We start from the raw sequence: 24,113 nt of genomic DNA on the forward strand, positions 1-24,113 counted from the left end.
GCCTTGGTCGCTCAAACTGTCAAACGTCAAAATATTCACTTAAATCACGTCACGTACCTAGTACCTACCTCTTAGAATGTGTCATTATTCTAAGACCTACCTTTTCATCCAAACAGTTAGAGAGAGAAAGAAAGTAAGTAAGTAAGTAAGTTAGATCTTTATTTGTTGACTAGGGTAATACATTAAAGATGATTTAAATATATTTTAGCTCTTCAAGTCGTGCCCGTTATTGAGCATACCAATATTTGACATATAGATATTATAATGAAATAATAATAATTATCATAAAACAAAATTTATTACATCATTAAGTAAAGTTAAATTAAAGTATTTGCATCATGAAGTTAAAAATAAGAGCGACGATAACATTATTAAGAATAATTATTATAAATGTCATAGTTAATATAAAAACTATGTTCAAAATACGCAGTTACTAAATACTTAATTGTCAAAGTTACTTCAAGGCTTCAAAGTCATTTTCTATTAAAAATTCACCGATGTTATAATAACATTTATGCGCTAAATATATTTTAGGTTTATGTTTAAATTCCCTTTTAGGCCAGTTTCTCACATGCTCTGGTAATTTATTATAAATTTGTTGTGCCATGCAGATTATACTTGAGTGTTTTAAAGTGGTGTTTGATTTCTCCAGACATAAGCGATTTTCAAAACGTAAATTTCTCGTTTGGCCTTCGGATCTCGTTTTGTAAAAGTAGCGGGTTGTCTTTTACGAAGACAGCTACTTCCAGAATATATAGCGCAGGTAACGTTAAATACTATGTTTTTTAAAGTAGGGTACGCAACTTTGTGTCCTTTTTAATTTAAACATAGCTCTTATACAGCTTTTTTGTGAAAGAAGTACTGCATGGCCTCCGCTACTGTTGCCCCAAAATATAATACCAAAGCGAAGTATAGATTCAACTAACCCGTAATATGCAGACAGTAGGGCTTTTATATGGGTAATCTTGGATAGATGAAATATTGCGTATGCTTGCGAGTTCACCCTTTTTACAATTGTGTCCGTTGATTCCAGGTTAGTTTATTATCAATTGTTATACCTAAGAATCTAGCTGTTCTGGTTGCATTTATATATTGATCTTCTTGTTTAATTTTGCAGATTTCTAAATTTATTATTTCTTAAATAAAATTGCATTAAACTAGTTTTTTTTAGATTTACTAATAATTTATTTGCATTAAGCCACAATATTGTCTTATCCAAGGCGTGATATATGTGCGATTCAAAATTATCCTTATCAGTACATTTAATAATTAAGGTGCTATCATCAGCAAACAATGTCATTGGGTATGGAACGTGTTTAGGCATATCATTTATATATAACAAAAAGAGCAAAGGGCCCAACACACTTCCCTGTGGAACGCCTCGGAAAACTGTGAGCTCTGAAGATTGTTGTGATTTCATTTTTCGTTTTTCCACAGATGCGCATTATTTTTTGCTTTTTACCACATAAATACGACTTTAACAAATTAAAAAAACGTTCGTCTACACAATTAACAATTATTTAAAAAAATCGTAAATTGCCATGTTAATTGATTTACTTTTCTGATAACCCTTTTGTTACTTTGCTAAGGCGTCATTTTTAACCAAATAGTTATAGATTTCCTTATAGATTACCTTTTCAAAAAATTTAGAGAAGATTGGTAACAGTGCAATTGGACGGTAATTTTTCAATTCTTCTGTATTGCCCTTCTTATAAAGAGGTTTTATCACGGCATGTTTAAATTTTTCAGGAAAAACTCCGTGCACTATACTCAAATGGTGGTTGAGCGGTTCTGAGAGATAATGAGCAACATACTGAATTATTTTTGTGGGGATGCTATCATAACCTACACCATGTGTGTTTTTAGTGATTTTATTATTTTAACAATCTCTTGAGGTAGAACCGGACCCATAAACATACTAGTTGTTTTCCCCGGTACCTTGCATAATGAACCAAGCTGACTTTGAAAATTTGGCGAAGAATTTTGTGACTGATTTACAAAGTATTCATTAAAAGTCGATGCAATGTCTTCAGCTTGAGTTATGATATTTTTCTGATTGTTAATCTTAGTAATGTAATTTTTCGGATAGTTGTATTTCGATCTATTAATTATTGCCCACGTTGCTTTTGATTTATTTTCAGAGTTGTGTATTTTATAAGTATTTTGCTGTAGTTGTGTCAATTTAATTATGTTTTTTAGTCTACGTGATAGTGTTTTAAATTTTTTATTTTTTCTCGATTTTATCTATTTTTACATATTTTGGCTTTCCGATGTATAGCAGATTTCGTTTTCTTTTACTACATAGTCGAATACCTTTACTTCTCCAATTGGGTTTTCTTTGGCTTCTTATTGTCTTTGTTATAAATGGAAAGCATAACTTATTTAAGTGAAAAAGTAATTTAAATATGTCAATAAACGTGTCATAAGCTTCGTTAGGGTCATCTAAAACTAAAACTTGATGATATGAAAGATTTTCCATGCAATGTTAAAATCTTTCCAAGTTATCCTTATTTATTATTTATTTATTTATACTATTAATCATTTACAGAAAGAATCTTAAAAGCTAACATAGTCCCGCAAAACTATTTGGACAGTTTGTCTGCTATAGTCACTCAACGCACATTTATACTTGTAAAAACTATTAAATAATTAAAAATTATTAAATGAACGTGAAATTCTTCAATTAAATTTCGCGCACTTACTGTACTGGAACTTGACAGAATACACTGACGCGGCAGGAAACGTATGTGGTCTTAAAAGACCACATTGAAACCGATTCATTTCGCTTGGGCCTACTCACGTTGTAAGCGTTATTATTCTAATGATAATAGGTACTTTAATAATAATAAAAAAATAGCCACTGACCGACTCGACAGTCAGTCTATATTTTAGAATAAGAATCCAGAAATAAAAGAATTAGGTAGCTATGTACACATCATTATTATTGCATCAAACCATTTCATTGTTAGCACCAATATTACACTAATAAAAAGATAAGAAACGTATAAAATGTCGCTTTTGCATTTTAAATTATCACAGTTTACTAATTTTATCACAAATAAAATAAATTTTAATACTTCTTTTTTGCCAATTTCATTTCTTGTTAGTTTTACTCCAATCTGCAACAAGCACAATATTATAACAGTATGTATTTAAATTATACGTTTTAGGAAAGCATTAGCAATGGAAAGAGTAGAGCGTAGCAGCTGCTAACTATTTATTGACGTGACAACGTCTTATAATTCGATGGAGCCGGCTGCACGCACGAAAAAACATGACTCGTGCGACGTTACCTCGCTCTGAGGCGTTCCATGTAAGGCTTGAAGTGCAAGCGAGAGCGCGGAACGAGCGACAAAGAAGCACAATCGGCCTTGCGTTCGGCAGCGTTCGACATCAGAATAACACAGATTGTAAGAAATTAAATATTACACATGTTTAAAAGTTGTAAAACAATTGCTCAACGCACATTTATACTTGTAAAAACTATTAAATTATAAGAAAAAAATTGACATAATTGTATTTATGCGTACAAATAAATCTAACTTGTTCAATTTCATTGTGATTTCCAATTACCTCCTTCTCTATATACATACAAATCTATTAAACAAATGAAATTAAAATTTTCCTTTGAAAAATGCTACCATTCCATCAGTATTTTCTTAAGACGTTGTCACGTTCAACTATCGTCAGTAAACCGACTTTACAGACAACCAATTTGTTTTTTTTATTAGGTAGGTAACTACCTATTAATCTTGCGTGTGTTAGTTTGTTTATCAGATTGAAAGTAAAATAAGCCACGCATACTCTTGGCAAAATACATCTTATCCTGTATGATTTTTAGGACTTCCTACCCGTAAGTTTAGTATTAGGTAAGTAATAACGGGAAACCTATTGGGTAGATACTAAGATCCGTATTTCAGAAGGCGTCTTCGTAACTGTGCACTATATACTATTATAGAGAGGCAACAGTACACTTGATCATGGTCTAAGACTTATGTATTGACACGGCTTCCGGAATCTGCACTAAAGACAACGCTATAAGTGTATCTGTATTTGCAGCTGAAGTTCTGACAAAGTCTGTGTTACCTACTGCATTAGGCGGCTATAGGCTACGGCTGCTTTGATGTGTGATCTCTTAACTAAGATTATGTATTTGGAGTAGACTTTAATTCAACCAGCAAACAATTCTAGATTTGAATTTCAATATCCAAATCTTCAATTTTAAGTCCGTTTAGAAAATCTTATAAACTTAAAATATCAATAAGTCATCCCATAGATGGATAGATAAAATACGTTACGCAAATGGGTTATTGAAATACCAAAAGCAGGAAGTGAGTTATAGTTATTTATCTACACCCATGCTATAAATCCTCTATTAAAGATTCTGAAACAGTTAGCTTATTGCCAACATTAAAACACCCAATGTTCTAATAACCATTACATCACCCAAAAGAGTGTTGTAATGTTGTACTGAATTTCATAACAACACTCCTATTTTTTTTCATTCCCTTCATGCTCAAATAGTTTTAACAGACAGCCACATTCTTATTGCCCGATGCATGGCATTTGTATGAATTTCAAAAAAAGAACATTTTGGTTTACGCGCGTTCCACACCACCAGAACGTCGCGCGCCGTAAAAAAAAGTATGTTATTCGAATCCCCGCCATTTTTCTTCGATATTTTTATTGGTTTGTTTACAAAAAATTAGCGATTAATTTCCAAAAGAACATAATATTCAAATGAATTTTAATTATTGCACTATACAAAATGTAAATTACTACTAAAATAAATAATCAATAATGGATGATATTAGGTTACTACTAGTCCTAGGTAGCAATACTAGGACTGGTGTTTTAATGTCATTCATTACTGATTATATACAAATAAACTATGTATTAATGAAACAATTATTTATTTTATTAGTAATTTACATTTTGTATAGTGCAATAATTAAAATTCACTCGAATATAATGTTCTTTTGCAGCGTTTAAAATGAATCGCTCATTTTTTGTAAACAAAACAATAAAAATATCGAAGAAAAATGGCGGGGATTCGAAAAACCTACTTTTTTTTACGGCGCGCGCCGTTCTGGGAGTGTGGAGCGCGCGTAAACGAAAATGTTCTTTTTTTGAAATTCATACAGATAGGTACCACGCATCGAGCAATAAGAATGTGGCTGTATGTTGAAACTCTTTGCGCATGAAGGGATAAAAAAAACATAGGAGTGTTGTTATGAAATTTAGTACAACTTTACAACACTCTTTTGGATGATGTAATGGTTATTAGAACATTGGGTGTTTTAATGTTGGCAATAAGCTAACTGTTTCAGAATCTTTAATAGAGGATTTAAAGCATGGGTGTAGATAAACATTATTAAGCTCACGCCTCACTAATTTTGGGTTTCGAATGAATCTTTTACACTCAGAAATATGAGAATAAGAATCTCCTGTTTCGCTGACTGTCGATTGGAATAATTAATGTATTACGTGCAAAGTGACTACGACTTATGCTAAACTAAATGTAATAAACATTAGACTATAGTCTCAAGACTCTCAAGCCCGTATTCCAGAAAACATCTCGATAAGTAATCCAATTTCAAGTATTTCGTTGTAACTTTTATTCGATCATATTTCAATTGATGTAGAACCGACATGCAGTGGATCAGGACAGAAAACGGATAACTCCATGCAGTCTGTTTACCTACGTTTGATTATTTGATCTGTACATAAAATTCATCAAGCTCTCTGTATTTCGCGTTTTTTCACTGGATGAATATCGCTGTATGTGGAAAGTCCTTACAAGTGAAAGAAAAGAAGTCGATAAACAAACAGTACCTACCTATTCTTAATAAAGCCTTTATATAAACTTCTAATCCGAATAAGAGTCATCTGCTGAATCTTCTGACGGTGATATGTTTTCTTTTTTTACGGCTTTCTTTTTAGAGAGATTTTTCTGACGACTCCGAAGCATTTTACTCTCATCTGCACATTTCGTGGTTATACTTGTTCTGAAAAGTATTAAACAATTATTATAATAAGTTGTATTATTTATGAATTGTGTATTTAAAGTGTTAATCAATTTAAGTATATGGTATCTCTCAAAACAACTATGTTTAGTATTTAGCTTATAAGTAAGTAAGTAATAGTTTTCTTTTAGTTACCTTACAACGTTCTCTGGGACACTACACTTTTCAACAACAGTCTGTACAATGTCATACACCAGTGCTGGATCTAATTTCTTCTTTGGAGGCTTATTTGGAAATGCCGGAGACGGTTTACCGGTTAACGAATGGGTTGCTAGCACTCTAAAAATAACTAAAAAATGTAACTCACGCTAACAATTTAACACAGATAGTTTTAGGACAATATTGTATTATAACGATCCACATTCGAAGAAGTACTCATATATCTTTCACTTGTCTCCTAAACATACCCTTTCTCTTTCATTACATAGCTTTTTACCCCCTTTTTTTAGTTAGATGTAAGGTGGACGTGGCCTAAAAATAACAATTGCTTAGCTGGTCACCTAAGGAATCACCCCACTCGTACTCAGAGATTGCTTGCAAAAAAACAACTTACTTTCGAGAAAATACTGCAGTCAATAATTTTCGGGTGACATTGGTATATGACGACCAATCCATATATTTAATTAATCTTGCCGGTACTAATGCATTTCCGTCGCCTAATGAAACCTTGAAAAAACAATTAACAATGAGTACCTAATCAATTAAATTATCACACACCATAAATGAATTCAAAATTTTATTCATTACCATTTCGCCATTGCTCGTAAGTTTGTTCATATCTTTTGCTTTCAATAGTCGTTTTAGTGGTGTTTCTTCTTTATGAATTTTAAAGTCTGGATCAGAGGAATTAAATTGTTTCCTGACGCCTGATTTATCTTCAAAGTCTGACTCCTGTGAAAAATTTAATAGAATATAAAAATTGTTAGGTATGTACTTCTATTCATTTCGTTAGCAATGTAAAATAATGCGGAAAATAAATAATAGTTAGGCTTGGATGTTATTCAGATTCTTTCTGTTTAGCTGATTATGTGTGTACGTAACCTTTTTCATATATCTTTTTTTTAGATCGGAAAACTCTTCAAAATAATATCATTTTTATCGAATCTATTTTATTAAAAAGAAACTTACGACAAATGTTGAGGATTTTGTGCTGGTTCTTTTGCGTTTACGACGACGAATGGAATAATCACTCGAGGTATCAGAATCTTTCTCAAAAGAATCCATTGATAATGTTTCAGATGCCTTTGTTTTCAGCTGACTCTCTAAAGTTTCTATTTTGGAACAGAGATCTTTAATAATCGATTGCATTTTCTCGATTTCTGGTAACTGATATTCGAATTCTGTTTGTGTTCCTTTATCGCAAGTTTTCTTCTGATTTGCCTTTTTAGTTGAACAGCTATCCTGAGTCTGTCTGATGGGGTTTTTTGGCGCGCTCGTTTGGCATTTGAATGACTTAAACAATTTTTCAATAATATAATTAAAAAACTGAATATATGTTATATAAAAACAAATGTAAAAAATAATAAATTATCTTACTTTAGATGTTAATAAATTGTTAAAAAGTTTTGAAATTGTTGAGGGTGCCTGATCATTGATTCCACGAGTCCATCGATCATCTGAAAAATTTAAAAGGCTAATAGAGATAAAGTATATATTTTTATTTAAACAGTTATATATATAGCGAACATTACATAATACGTAGATAAACATTTTTTTTGTTGTTTGGTTGAGTTCTCGTGACAGGCTTCGTCATACTCGCTTAAATTTCACTGCTTAAGGCGGCGACGTGGGACGGGTTCCCTTCCCTAAAATATGGTCGAGGGAGGCGATGGCTGGCCTATGCGCCATGCTCGTGAACGGGCGTTACTTATGGTGGCAGGATGATTCTGTTACAAGAAACTCTGCTTCATGTTTTTAAATTTAGTTATTATATTTTATACAATTGCTTTTAAAACTCACAAAATACGTTTATATTTATTTACTTTATTGGAGACAAAAACAGAAACAAAAGATTAAATACATATACAAATTATAACTAACTAAAATAATTACAATTATTTCCTTGGAACGTCTCACTGAGAACATAGATGTTAAAGATAAAAGCGACATCTGCTTAGGTGCAAGCGTGCATGTACAATTTACAATACAAGTTAATCGTAGCAAAGGTAAGTAAAACTTGGTAAAAGTCAGCTATATAATTCTGAAACTAGAATGTAGAAAACAGAAATAATAAGATTTAAGTTTGATTAGTACTGAATATTTTCTTGAGGTTAGTTTTATAGGTAAAAAGGGAGCACGAAAACATATCAATGTTATTCAACATGAGATTATGTAGTGCACATAAGTAGTAGGGATTCGCCGGTTCTGGCTCCTCGATTCTGGCTCACTTGCTCGTGATGCCTACTAAAAAAAAAAAAAAAGAAGTTTGGTGTCAAACTGGGGGTTTTGATGTATTTCCGAGCGATTGCGCTGATCCGTTTTTCGATATCTCTTATAGTTTCAAAGTTAGCATTTTAAATTAAACAGATCCATAATCATTAATAATCACTGGTCATTTAGCTAATGATTGGTGAGCGACTCAATGTCTAAATTTCCATGAACGTGATACAGGTAATTTACTAATTACCTCTATCACATTCGTTACTACGATTAAAAAGACAGTTTCTGTATTTATTATTTATTTTTAAAACATGATTTAAATAAAGTATATAATAAAACATCATTGCAGATTGTATCATTTTCAAAATATTTGATGAAATCATTCAAACTCTTCTTATTAAACTTAAAGTATAGATACATTATGCAGTACTCGCCACACACTGCGGTATATTCATTCTGTACTCTTGCAGTATTGTAGTTATACATTCTGCAATTCCTTTGTAAAAACATCAGCTGGAATCCCTGAGGTGGACGACCATATGAATCGAAGTATTGTCCAATACCCTGCTCATCAATGTGTATTGCAACCCAGTGAGTGCCTGGCTTATTATCACTATCTAAATTGCTGACAATATAACAGGGCGTTACAACATATATCGGCAATCGGTTTGCCGCGTAAACATTATTTTTAATACTGGGATCGATTTTGTTCAAATAATTCTGTATCTCGATTGTATTCATATTAGTTGAGAACAGGGTCTTGTCAGTTGCGAGGATTGAATAGTTATGTGGATCATAATAACATAAGCACTCAATAAATAAGGCTTTAATGTATCTTATTCATGTATTTAAAACTTATATGGTTACAATAAAACAAAATATCATTACAAGCGATTCAAATATAAATCTATGAACATTTGATGAAATTATATTTTCATCAATAATTTTAATTAAAATAATTATAATATAAAAGCTGATTGAAAACGAACTTTGTACCTACATACTTACGTAGTCATTAGTACAATCTGGAAATGTTGACTCCATTAAACTATCAATAATTGAACTTATCATTTAAGTGCCATTATGTTTCACCACAATATTTAAAAACCAGTACTAATCATAAACAAATTTACTTTTACGATATTTTAGTATAAAATGCTAGAACTGTTCAGAAAAATAATCATTGAAGTGGCGTATTCAGTCAAATTATTATATATTTTGTAAGTTGTGTAATTGTTAAGTGATTTGCTGCAATGGAGGTAAGTTTTATCTATTATTTACTTTGAAATTAAAAAGTAATATCATTTGTTATATTAAGATATGTATGTATAATACTATTCTAAAGCAGTCTTATTGTTGTTGTAGAATGCATTCACCCCAACAATGGAAGAAACTACATATAAAACATTTTACTATCCATTATCTGAAGATAGTCAGGATTCATTAAAAGTTCCTCAACTTAAATCCTTGAAGAGGGCCAGCTCAAATGAAAATATAGATGCATTATTCGAAGTGAAAAAAACAAAACAAAAGAAAATATCATCATCAATATCCAGAGCACATGAGAATGGAAGTATTTACATTACAACTAATGCAGATGACGGAAGAAATGCATCACATTTGGTTAAAATAGAAATCTATGATCTCAATAAAATAAAAAACACGCCTGCACAAGAACAATGGAAATACGCTGATTATAGATTAAAATATTATACAATCGACAATAATGAAAGTTATAAGGACATAAAAAAGATTTTATACAATGTTACGAAGAAAATTTTAGAAACAGAAAATTATAAGAAATATAATTTTAATAATAAGTAGGTAGCTATGAAGAAATACATAAATATTAGTTCAGTTTAGTTATTAGTTTATTTATTCTCTTATACAAATAATATTATTATATTCTCATCATTTGGAAAATTAAACATAACGATATGGAACTCTGCTTTGTATGTAATGAGGTTGAAAAAATGATCAAGTGAGTTATTTTCTTTGTAAATTATTTAGTATTATATTATTGATGAAATGTGGCTAAAATCATTCACTTATGTTGTAGTCAACCTGTTCTACAAAGTGGAGGAGGTTTTAAGAGAAGAAGTGCAGTATTACAAGGCAGTGAAGACAATGATACAAGTACAAAGAGAGGACGACAAGGGGAACCATCCACATCATCGGGGCTCACCAGTGTGAACGATGAAATGGTGAACTGTTCTTTATGTCAAATCTTAATAAGGAAAAGATATTATGCAAATCATCTTAGAAGTAACCTCCATAAGAATAACGTAATGCAATTACATAGTACTTTAAAAAATGTCACAGTACACGAATCGGCTTTTGGTAATAGAATTATCTCATATAAAATTAAGAGTAAATCCAACCAATTACAAACATTCGAAACACCAGAAATGTTTTTGAATTCTATTAAAAATGAAATTATTTCACTATTTGAGGAATCTGTTCGATTGCTTACAATTTTTAAAGTTAATTTTATTCTGCACGCTAATTTTGTTCAAGAAACAAAAAATATTTCTAATGAATTTGAATTTCAAACATGTAGTTATACTATAATGCAGGGTGAGGATTTAAATTTTTTCTTTTCGTCCTTATGTGATATGTTGATGACTAAAATTAGCACATTTGAGAAAAAAGATAGTGGTTGGAGTCTTAAGAAAATAAATGCATTAGACATGAATATAAACAAATTCAATCCATTACGTGGAAAATCATATATTGAATTACCTATAGAAATCAAATTAAAAAAAAGTGTTATAAATGTACAAAACTCGGATGATTTATGCTTTAAATGGGCTTTGCTTTCTGCATTATATCCAGTTACTAAGAACTCTCAGAGAGTTTCATCTTACAGTAAATATTCAAATAAATTAAATTTTGACGGAGTTACGTTTCCTGTTAAAATGACAGATATACAGAAAGTAGAAAGGTTAAATAATTTAAGTGTAAATGTTTTTGGTCTTGAATACAATTGTAAAAAGAAAGTACATGAAGTAGTTGGTCCATTGTATTTAACAAAATCACGGAAAATTGTTCATATCAATTTATTATTTATTTCGCACGGAACAATTAATCATTTTTGCTACATTAAAAACCTATCGCGTTTAGTAAGTGGTCAAATTTCAAACCATGAACATGCAATCTACATCTGTGACGGTTGTCTTTTACACTTCTCAACAAATGATAAGTTATCAGCTCATCAATTGAATGATTGTTGTCATATTAAAGTGGAATTGCCTAATACAGAAAAAACTTTAAAAGATTGGTTTGAACAACCAATTTCAAACAATGTCTTAAAATTTGATAAATTTAATAAGATGTTACAAATACCCTTTGTTATATACGCGGATTTTGAAGCTTTCCTTAATCCAATTCAGACATGCTTTAACGATCCATCAAAACCTTATACAACTAATGTTCACAAACACGAAGTTTATAGTTTTGGGTACTATATTAAATGTTCATATGATGATAGTTTATCAAAATATGAAACATATAGTGGTCCTCATTGTACTCATGTCTTTATGAATCAGTTGTATAAAGATATAGAAGTGATTTGCACAAAAAATTATTTTGTCATAAGTCCAAAACCTTTGACTTCCAATGATAATGAAATTATTTCACAATGTAAAGACTGCTTTATATGTCAATCTAATTTAAATGGTGAATGTGCATTATACTTTGACTCGCATACAGGAAATTTTAGAGGAGTTGCACACGAAGTATGTAAGACAAAGTTTAGAATCCCCTATCACATTCCAGTTTTTTTACACAATCTTAGTCAATATGACTCTCATTTTATTGTTCATGCATTAAATTCTATTGAAGGGGAAATTGATATTATTCCACAAACGAAAGAAAAGTACATTTCTTTCGCAAAAACGATAAAATTAAATAATCATAAAATTCAATTGAGATTCGTTGATTCGTTTAAATTTTTACCTTGTAGTTTAGACAAACTTGTTCAAAATTTGAAGGAAGAACAATTTCAAACATTAAAATATAATTTTCCAAATAATAATGATTTTTTACGTCTTAGAAAAAAAGGAATTTATCCATATGAATTTATGTCATCACATGATTCCTTAAAACTTTCAGCACTCCCTAGTCGCGATAAATTTTACAATACATTAACCGACACACATATTTCCGATGAAGATTATGAACATGCCAAGGATGTTTGGCAACACTTTCATTGTCAAAATATGTCAGATTATTCTGATTTATATCTTAAAACCGATGTTTTACTTTTAACAGATGTGTTTGAAAATTTCCGAGCCTTATGTTTGCAAACATATGGTCTAGATCCAGCTCATTATTATACAGCACCTGGGTTAAGTTGGGATGCTATGTTAAAATGCACAAAAATTAAATTAGAATTACTTCAAGACTTTGAACAAATAGCTTTTATTAGATCGGGCATTCGAGGAGGTGTATCTCAATGTAGCAATCGTTATGCCAAAGCTAATAACAAATATATGCGAGAATATGATAAAGACACACCAAACTCATTTTTAACTTATCTTGATGCTAATAACCTTTACGGATGGGCCATGTCTCAATTCCTTCCTACAGGAGGTTTTGAGTGGGTAGATGTCACAACTAATTTTGATGTCCCTGATGATTATGAATATGGTTTTATTTTGGAAGTAGATCTAGAATATCCTATTGAACTGCATGATTTACATTCTGACCTACCCTTATGTCCCGAGAATATATGTATTGGTAATACAAAAGACATAAAATTAGTTCCAAACCTTCGTAATAAAATTAAATATGTGATTCACTACAGAAATTTAAAGCAATGTCTGACAATGGGTTTAAAATTACAAAAAATTCATAGAATTTTAAAATTCAAACAATGCGCATGGTTACAATATTATATAGATTTAAATACAAGCATGCGTAAACTAGCCACATCTGATTTCGAAAAAGATTTTTATAAATTAATGAATAACTCAGTGTTTGGAAAAACAATGGAAAATATCGAAAAAAGAGTAAATGTAAAATTATTGAGTCATTGGGAAAATCAGGGTAAAATTCTAGGCGCACAAGATTTAATTGCTAAGCCAGAATTCCATAGTTTATCTATTTTTAATGAAAATTTGGTTGCAGTTCAATTACGAAAGACGAAATTGTTCCATAATAAACCTATTTATTTGGGATTTTGTATATTGGATATTTCTAAAACTCTAATGTACGACTTTCACTATAACTATATGTTTAAAAAGTTTCAAAACAAATTAAAATTATTGTACACAGATACTGATAGTTTAATATATCAAATTTTTACAGATGATTTTTACAGAGATATAAAACCTGATTTACATTTGCGTTTCGATACCTCGGACTATACAGAAAAAAATATATTTGGCTATCCAAAACTCAATAAAAAGAAGTTAGGCTACTTTAAAGATGAAAACAATGGTAACATATTTAATGAATTTGTAGGACTTAGATCTAAAATGTATGCATTAGATGTTGAGGGAAAATTCACAGCTAAAGCTAAGGGGGTTAATAAAAGTGTTACTAAGAATATGAAAATGGAAAATTATAAGACTTGCTTATTTGAAAATAAGAACGAATATTGTTCAATGCTTAGATTTAAGTCAATAAAGCATAATATTTTTACTCAAAGAATAAATAAATCTAGTCTGTCATTTAATGATACCAAACGGTACATTTTACCAAATAATATTGATACCTTAGCTTGGGGTCATCATAAAATAGAATAAATATTATATTAAATTTTAAGAATAAATTATTATAGTTTTAAAAAACCAAATGAGAGATTATTGTATTTAGATGTATAAGTTGCGGAGTAAAACATGATGTATATTGTTTCAATTATAGATTTTTCAGTTGCGGAGTAAAACATGATGCATATTGTTTCAATTATAGATTTTTCTGTTTAAATAAATGGTGGTTTAATAACAGATTGTTTCATTACTATACTAAACCTTAACACACATAGACGTAGTAGATAATGCATCATTTCAATCATCCATTCACTGCAATAGTTGCTGGTCCAAGTGGATGTGGAAAATCAGTTTTCGTAAATAATTTTATAAAATTTTTGAATGATATCTGTGATGCAAATTTTACCCAAATCACCTGGTGCTTTGCTGAAATGCAGCCTTTATATAATCTCAACCACATTAATTATCTTCAAGGTTTACCTGATTTATCTATGTTTGACGGAAAAAATCCTCAACTTGTAATAATTGATGACCTGATGAGGGAATCAGATGGTCGTATTGTTGATATATTCACGAAAGGAAGTCATCATAGAAACTTAAGTGTGTTTTATTTATCTCAAAATTTGTTTCATCAAGGTAAAGGACAAAGAGATATATCACTCAACTCAAGTTATATAATATATTTCAAAAATCCTCGAGATAAAACCCAAATTCGATACTTATCTCGTCAAGTATTCCCTGAAAATCCGAAATATTTGGAAGATTCTTACAGAGATGCTACCAATGAAGCTCATGGCTATTTAATGATTGATTTGAAACAAGAAACAAATGAATTGTGTCGCGTTAAGACAAAGATATTTCCATCCGATGGATATTGCACTGTTTATGTACCCACAAAAGGGTTTAAATATGGTAAGAATCAAGAAATTTCGATCATTTATAAATGATGCATAGACGTTTAAAGACGCATAAAGATTTGTTAATTGCTCTACATAAACTGAAGCCAAAATATCAAAAAGCTTTATTAAAATCATGTAACAAAACAGAAATAAATTACATTTGTGAATGTATTCATAACGTACTGCGGGGTAACGTTGAATTGGCCGAGAAAGAAAAATCTAAATTAAAGAAATATAAAAATATTCTTCGAAAATTGGTAAGAAAAGGTACGAATAAAATTAGAAAAAATATAATTGTACAAAAAGGAGGTTCATTTCTACCGATAATATTGGGTTCTATTCTAAGTGGGTTGATTAATTCATTTATTTAAGAAAATGGATAATGCTAAAAAAATGTTACTTATTGAACCATCATTATTGGAGAAGTTAAAACAACACAAAGAAAATGATACGCCAAGATCTCGATTAGATACTGATATGCAAAATATCTTAAGCAGTGACATAGAAGATCGAAAGAAATGTATTTTATATTTGCAAACCCTTCAAAGATATCTAAACTTCGTCAAAGAGGATCGACAACCATACCACATACCACTTATAAATGATAATGATTCATATATTGGTTTTAATCAAGGTCATAATGAAATCGATACTGATTATATAAATCATGATGTGAATAAAATAAATGTAGTTCCTTCTCAAACATCAGTGGAGGTTAACAAAAATATTGGGGAAATATACACGAGCTCTGAAATACTGAAACTAATACCGAAAACATATGCTAAAAAAGGTGAACTTTTACTAAATTTGATTTCCTTGAATAAAAATAAAATAAGCTGGGATGAATCTGGTACCGTGATTATAGATAATGAAAAAATACCTGGGAGTAATATTGTGGACTTGGTGAGTGATACCTTGAGAGCTCTTCAGAAAAGTGAACCTATAGGTTGGGAAAAATTCGCAACAACTTTGAAGGAAATAAAAGTACCACTCACTTATATCGGGAACCCAAAGCGAGTGGATTTTATAAACCATTTGCAATTAAAAGAGGTTGAATCTAAATCAGTACCTGACGAAGAATTTTCTACACCAACAAGTAATAAGTACACAGGGAAACTAAAAAAAAGATCGGACTGGGAAAAATGGACCCCATATTAGAAATAAATAAAATTTATTATGATGCATCACATCCTGCTGGCTACAGCACTATTGATAAATTGTCAAAAGCAATGAAGGGTAAAATGGACAGAAATAGTGTCTTAAAGTGGTTACAATCACAAGAAACATATACATTACATAAACCTGTTCAAAGAAAATTTTCTCGTAACAGATATATTTTGTCTAATATTAATGAGTTATGGCAGGCCGATTTAAGTGATATGAGATCTTATTCTGAATATAATGATGGTTTCAAATACATACTTTGTGTTATTGATGTCTTTAGTAAATATGCGTATGTTCGAGCAATGAAAAAGAAAAACTCTGAAACAGTTAAGGAATGCTTTGAAAGTATTTTTGCTGAAGCTAATACTACACCTACACATATACAGTCTGACAAAGGAACTGAATTTGTTTCCAAATATGTACAAAAATATTTTAAATTAAAAAACATAAATTATTATACAACCAATAATCCAGATATTAAAGCAAGTATTGTCGAAAGATTTCAGAGAACTCTTAAAACGAAAATGTGGCGCTATTTTACACACAAAAATACTCATAAATACATTGATGTTTTACAATATCTAGTGCATTCATATAATCATAGTTTTCATTCTAGTATAAAAATGTGTCCATGTGATGTTAATAATACAAATATAATGAGTGTATGGCAAAATTTATATGATAGAGAAAGTAAGATAAAAACATCAATTAGTATGGTGAATCCAAGAATTCACGTTGGAGATTATGTTAGAATAACAAAACATAAACATATTTTCCAAAAAGGATATGAATCAAATTGGAGTGACGAAATATTCATCGTATCTACCATAATACACCGATCTCCGTTTGTAGTATTTACTTTAAAGGATTTAGAAGGCGAAGAGATAGTTGGTACTTTTTATGAAAAAGAGTTACAAAAAATCATATTCGACCCCACTACTAAATACAAAATAGATAAAATAATACGCTCTCGATATACCGGTAACAGAAAAGAATTGTTGGTGAAGTGGAGAGGTTATCCAAATAAATTTAATAGCTGGATATTAGCTTCTACTTTGAAAAAAATATGAATAAAGATAGTTTTTATTTAACTTTACTAAGCAATAGTTCTATGGATTATTTTCCTGATAATACAACAACATTATTTTCTACGAAACTGCCAAAACCAACAATACTAGAAGGTGAATGGAGGGTTGGAGTAGTAGAATTTCAGTACCCATGCACTATGTTCACCGTTCAAGAACATGAAAACATTATTTATATAACAAAGTTGATGCAAGTACCCAATGAAAGTAAACCGTCATATGTTTATTACAAGACACATATTCCAGCCACAAATTACGATAACATAAATCATATTTTGATGGCACTGAATAACACTCGAGAAAAAATTAAATTTAAGTGCGATGAGGTTTCAAGGATTGTAGTTGCTACGATAACGGATGAATCCATAAAATCTGTAACTCTATCACCTAAATTATGTCTTCAACTAGGGTTCGAACCAAACAGGAACCTCGTTGAAAAAAATTTTGGAAAGTGTCCAGCTAATTTGCATTTGGGTTTACCGTCTCAATTATTTGTTTATTGTGACATAGTGGAGCCTCAAATCGTTGGAGATGTTATGACACCCCTTTTACGAATAATACCATTGGATCCCTCAAAATACATATATGGAGCGTACAAAATGCACGTTTTCTCTCCTCCCCATTACCTACCTGTGATGCGTAGAGAATTTGATACAATTGAAATAGATATAAGAACAAGCACCGGTCAAAAGATACCATTCCAATTTGGAACAGTGTGCATTAAACTCCACTTTCAAAAATTATAATGTACGGCAAACGTGATAATATTTCATGTCCATATGAACACTATTATACTCACCAGGCCGGATCAGGTATCGGAGTTATTTATAAAGGAGCACCGTATCAAAGAGGTCATGGAATCGGAAGTTTTCTTGGGGGGCTGTTTAGATCTATTTTACCACTACTGTCTAGTGGTGTTCGAACTATTGGTAAAGAAGCATTAAGTACCGGTGTAGGTATATTATCAGATATGGTTAATGCACGCCCCATGGAAGATTCAATAAAAACTCGTCTAAAAGAAGTCAGCTCAAATTTGAAACGAAAAGCTGATGCCAAAATAGATAATATCAACATGTTTGGATCTGGGTATATAACAAAACGAAAACGTCGTTCTGCGATCATTCCATCATTGACTGCGAAAGCGAAAGCTATTAAAAAATTAAAATTGAATCAAAAACAAATCAAAGATATATTTACTGATTAAATATGTCATTTTTACATAGTCAGTCTTGTGAATGCATTAAGTCCGAATTGGATTTATTTGCATTACCATCAACTCAAACTAGCATTGAAAGTGGACTATGGATTCATTATAAGCCCATTTCATCACTTGCTGATGATGGACCAATAGAATTTCAAGTACCTGGGGCAGGTGATGACTATGTGGATTTATCCCATACTTTACTCCATATAAAAGCTAAAGTTTTGAATCAAGATTATACAAAACTGACAGTACCGACAGTTGTGGCCCCAGTTAATAATTGGTTACATACACTTTTCAGTCAACTTGATGTATATTTAAATCAAAAACTTGTATCGCCACCGAATAATACATATGCATATCGAGCTTATATTGAAACTCTATTGAATTATGCACCTGCTGCAAAAGATTCTCATCTCACTTGTGGTCTATGGTATGAAGATACAGCTGGAAAAATGGATGCAACTGATGAACAAAATAAAGGATTTATTAAAAGACAAGAATTGGCTAGTGAAAGCAAAGAAATAGAAATGATAGGACATTTACATGGAGATTTATTCAACCAAGAAAAATTTTTGATTAATGGCGTTGACATGTGCGTAAAGTTAGTTCGTTCTAGAGAAAATTTCAATCTCATGGCTTCATCAACTGACCATAAATTTAAAGTGTCTATTACAGATGCAACTCTTATTATTCGAAGAGCACGAATCAACCCAACTGTGCTACTTGCACATCAAAAAGTTTTATCATCTACCACAGCAAAATATCCAATCACGCGAGCAGAAGTCAAAGTTTTAACTATACCATCAGGCATTCAGGGGAAAACCCTTGATAACATATTCCTTGGCCAAATACCCAAAAGGTGTATAGTCGGTTTTGTGAATAATGCATCCTTTAATGGTAGTCTCACAAAAAACCCATTCAATTTCGAAAATTATGATATTAATACATTTTGTTTATACATAGATGGACAACAGATACCTTCAAAAGCCTTACAGCCATCGTTTGACAATAATATTTTTACTACGGTCTATCATACGTTATTCTCAGGAACAGGTATACATTTCCTAAATGAAGGCAATGGAGTATCAAGAGAGCAATATGCCAAAGGGTTTTGCTTGCTAGCCTTCGACTTAACACCCGATTTATCAGCAAATTCTTCAAGTCATTGGAATCTTATAAAACATGGTAGTGTAAGATTAGAAGTTCGTTTTGAATCAGCTCTTACACAAACAATTAACTGTATTGTTTATGCGGAATTCGATAATGTTATTGAAATTGATAAAAATCGTAATATTTCTGTAGATTACAGCAGTTAGAATATAATAATTAATGTTTGAATCGTTTGTATCCTTGTGTATTTTTTATGTTGATTAAATACTAGATTACCTTATAAATTTATATAATAAAAATATGTATATAAAATGATATTTTGTTTTATTATGGTGAAACATAATGGCACTTAAATGATAAGTTCAATTATTGATAGTTTAATGGAGTCAACATTTCCAGATTGTACTAATGACTACGTAAGTATGTAGGTACAAAGTTCGTTTTCAATCAGCTTTTATATTATAATAAAATTGATGAAAATATAATTTCATCAAATGTTCATAGATTTATATTTGAATCGCTTGTAATGATATTTTGTTTTATTGTAACCATATAAGTTTTAAATACATGAATAAGATACATTAAAGCCTTATTTATTGAGTGCTTATGTTATTATGATCCACATAACTATTCAATCCTCGCAACTGACAAGACCCTGTTCTCAACTAATATGAATACAATCGAGATACAGAATTATTTGAACAAAATCGATCCCAGTATTAAAAATAATGTTTACGCGGCAAACCGATTGCCGATATATGTTGTAACGCCCTGTTATATTGTCAGCAATTTAGATAGTGATAATAAGCCAGGCACTCACTGGGTTGCAATACACATTGATGAGCAGGGTATTGGACAATACTTCGATTCATATGGTCGTCCACCTCAGGGATTCCAGCTGATGTTTTTACAAAGGAATTGCAGAATGTATAACTACAATACTGCAAGAGTACAGAATGAATATACCGCAGTGTGTGGCGAGTACTGCATAATGTATCTATACTTTAAGTTTAATAAGAAGAGTTTGAATGATTTCATCAAATATTTTGAAAATGATACAATCTGCAATGATGTTTTATTATATACTTTATTTAAATCATGTTTTAAAAATAAATAATAAATACAGAAACTGTCTTTTTAATCGTAGTAACGAATGTGATAGAGGTAATTAGTAAATTACCTGTATCACGTTCATGGAAATTTAGACATTGAGTCGCTCACCAATCATTAGCTAAATGACCAGTGATTATTAATGATTATGGATCTGTTTAATTTAAAATGCTAACTTTGAAACTATAAGAGATATCGAAAAACGGATCAGCGCAATCGCTCGGAAATACATCAAAACCCCCAGTTTGACACCAAACTTCTTTTTTTTTTTTTTTAGTAGGCATCACGAGCAAGTGAGCCAGAATCGATGAGCCAGAACCGGCGAATCCCTACTACTCACATATTTTGTGAAGTGGCGCACGTTTACCAATTGGTCCTAGTTTTAGAGAGGTGAAATAAGTTTTGTGATCTAGTGGCTATAGATGGTACACGGAAATTAATCTCAGATCAGACTTAATCTCACCATTACAAATTGGATACAGCGTTACTGCGTCAATTAACCGTCTACGGTTACTCAAGGATAGGTATTATGTTTAACTAAAAGTTCATTGTACGAGAAGCGGGGTATACGGATACGGTAATTAAGAGTTCTTAAATTTTTTTTTGAATCATTTCGAATTTTTGAATGTAGATTGCATAAAAAAAATTCCAGATTGGTGACACATATTCTAAATGAGATCTAACTAGACTATTAAAGAGGCAGGTAAATTTGTCTTTCCGCTCAAAGGGTTTAGTATTTCTTGTTATGAAACCTAGCATTCGGTAAGCTTTATTAAGTACATTTTCTACATGCACATCAACAGTATACTGTTAAGATGCACTAGGCTATCAGATGTAATAATAATTGAAATGTATGATTTACATCTTCGCAAGATTTTCGTTAGAATAACGTTCTAACGTGTTATGAAATTGCAGTGTTTATTCTTAACTTCGGAAAGGAAATACACTTCTTAAAGGATATACCCCAGAACTCCCAGCAGTGGGAGGCATCTGTGCACAGGAAGCACTAATGTCTGTTGTATGGACTCGTTAAATAAATATTAATTAATTTAATATTAGTATACTCACAATTACTTCTTGAAAATATTTCGCCATTGCCCTGGAGGTCTAACAACGCCTGTGCAGCATCAAGTTCAGACTTCATATTTACTACAAATTAGAACGACGGTTTAAATTTAACAACAACGAAAACATTGATGGATATTGTGCGTATCTGAAGAAAAGCTCTGTTTAACTGAATCGAGTATGAACTACGTAGTTGTAGACGAGCGATTTTTTCAATTGTTTCACTTCCAGGTAAAGTTTTATATTATAGGGTGTAGCAATGACTCTGTCCCGAATTGCGCCTATTGTGTTCTTCTTAAAAACTACCTGTTTGGGGGTTGGTATTGTTTACGTACATCCTATAAGACTCATTCCTATTGTTTTCGTATTAAGTACTTAATATTTTCACATCAACCTCTGGTGTCTTACTTAAAGATTATTCAAAACCTATTATGATACCTCATATTTGTTGTAGCTGAGAAAGACAAGTACTTTCTAGTTAGTGGTATCATACGTAGAAATTTGTTAGGCATTTATCAATATAACGCTTATAAATACAACGTATAGTCTGTAAGTCTGTTACTTTCTCACGGACTAACTACAAACTGAAAATCAGTTAAGCCATAATCTAAGTTTGGTGGATGGACAGAGGTAAGAGACACGAACATATAAAACACGAATATTTTAAAGATAAGGTAATTTTTAAGATAAGCCAATTAAATTTTAAAGGGTCGTTGTCTAATAATCGTTATTGGTGTTCCCAGTATTAACATTTTTTTATTTGCGTATCGCTACATAATTAATAAGAAACTATTACATAAAGGATCATTTCACTGCATATAATATGTTGCTAATATATAATGTTATAAACAATTAAAAGTGTGAAACCTATATGAATAGCTACAGCATTTTATAATGCACATTAATGATTTATTTAAATTGTTCTTGTCAATTCTAATATTATTATACGATCGAAAGTTGAGCTGGTTTCACGCCAAACGGCGTGTGTCCCAATGATATATGACACAAACAAACATAGAGACCTGGATTTTTAACTGCCCGCTAATAAAATTGAAAATTTGGGAAGTTATTGGCTTTACCCCGTTTTTCGAAAATCGAGCTTTAGTCAGAACTGGACGTTTTAAGGTCCTAGGAAGCTTTCCTTACTATTCCCGCGATGGTGTCCGTACATCTGTATGTATGTGTGTGTATATATGGATGTACGTAAACCTCTTATTACTTTTGAACGGATCGACCGATTTCATCGCATTATTCGAAAGGGCTTGTCTGAACTTAGATTTTGAAAACAATTCGGACCTGTAGATTTTAAGAAAGCCCAGAAAAAATATGATAATTCTTTTTCCATGTGGTTTTTTTTCGGAATAACTTTTAAATTAGGATTCGCATTATTCCTTTTTTTATATTTTATCACTGATGTACACTACTAATTTAGAAAGGAAGTCGAAAGCATAATTTAAGTAAAGCTTATTAGAATTATATGGTAGCCCGAATTTAATCATACCTTAATAATAAAAAAAAACTGGTGGGTGCTTATGACCACAAATAGAAATAAGAACTTCATCAAGGTGAAGCTATGTGCTAATTAATTAATTAATACGAATATTTACCATATAATTCTATAATCATAATTGTGTGTAAACAACTCTGGTTAAGATTGCTCTGACTGATTATGCTCCCTTCGTCGACTCGTGCGCACTTTAAGCGAGGCGTTACAAAACCAAGCGTCACAGCTCAATCTCATTTAATAACCACAAAAAAATTATTGTTGAGCGCGCCAAAATAAGTTTTCATTTGAAAAACTATGGCAGTGAAAGGTATAAAATATTTTAAAAGTAATTAAAATTAACGGCGAAAACAGCTTATTTGTAACCTAGCCAAATTTGTGCAAACCAAATTCAAATTTGAGTTTTCAATGGAAAATAATTTTAGTTGTATCTTTAGTAGTAGTTTTATTTAACCTTCTTATTCGGGTTTTAAACTAAGGCATTATTTTGGACTTGGTGACCATGATTTTGACAAAATTCCAAACGATGAAATTATAAATTTGCTTAAAATAAAAGCAAAACATATTATTATAGGTATACAAATTATAAAATTGTTATCTTATGTAATCGTTATTCATTTCATTAATATGATACTAATATTAAACTCAATAGATACTTACACTCGGTAAATTTGATTTTATCCAATTCACTTTAACGTACTTTCTAGTCCAATAAGCAAAACTACACTGTTCCATTTTGGCAATGGTATTCCTAAAATCATCTGCGTGGAGGGGTCGGCATAATAATGCCATAATCGAAAAAACACCACGATTCCACAAAATATCTCTTATCAGGTAAGAATCTTCCGAAACA

At 31.0% G+C, this 24,113-nt stretch overlaps 2 protein-coding genes across 2 annotated transcripts in view; one reads left to right on the plus strand and one right to left on the minus strand.

Annotated features, from left to right (window-relative positions):
- The first annotated feature begins 513 nt into the window (after nt 1–513).
- The window catches only part of LOC126977487 (uncharacterized), a 34,518-nt gene continuing 10,918 nt past the window's right edge, over nt 514–24,113 (plus strand). Inside the window, exon 1 of the mRNA XM_050826331.1 lies at nt 514–763. The gene's annotated coding sequence lies outside the window, so the exon portion shown is untranslated. The remainder of the gene's footprint in view (nt 764–24,113) is intronic.
- On the minus strand, nt 2,963–8,135 carry LOC126977351 (protein insensitive-like). Its single transcript, XM_050826116.1, has 7 exons — nt 8,103–8,135; nt 7,155–7,406; nt 6,774–6,917; nt 6,580–6,692; nt 6,162–6,305; nt 5,840–6,008; nt 2,963–3,119 (listed from the first exon to the last, which is right to left on the minus strand). The coding sequence occupies exons 1-6, from the start codon at nt 8,133–8,135 to the stop codon at nt 5,870–5,872; spliced, it is 825 nt and encodes a 274-aa protein (XP_050682073.1). The 3' UTR covers nt 2,963–3,119; nt 5,840–5,869.

The sequence above is a fragment of the Leptidea sinapis genome, chromosome 45, assembly GCF_905404315.1.
Source record: "Leptidea sinapis chromosome 45, ilLepSina1.1, whole genome shotgun sequence".
Lineage (NCBI taxonomy): Eukaryota > Metazoa > Arthropoda > Insecta > Lepidoptera > Pieridae > Leptidea > Leptidea sinapis.

Coding starts and splice junctions, on each gene's coding strand:
- LOC126977351 (XM_050826116.1), bottom strand. CDS start 8,135: ATGTCGCTTTTATCTTTAACATCTATGTTCTCA. Junction 7,407..8,102: donor CTTTAACATCTATGTTCTCA/GTGAGACGTTCC, acceptor TCAACTAAAAAG/GCAAATCAGAAGAAAACTTG. Junction 6,306..6,579: donor ACTGCAGTATTTTCTCGAAA/GTAAGTTGTTTT, acceptor AGTTATTTTTAG/AGTGCTAGCAACCCATTCGT.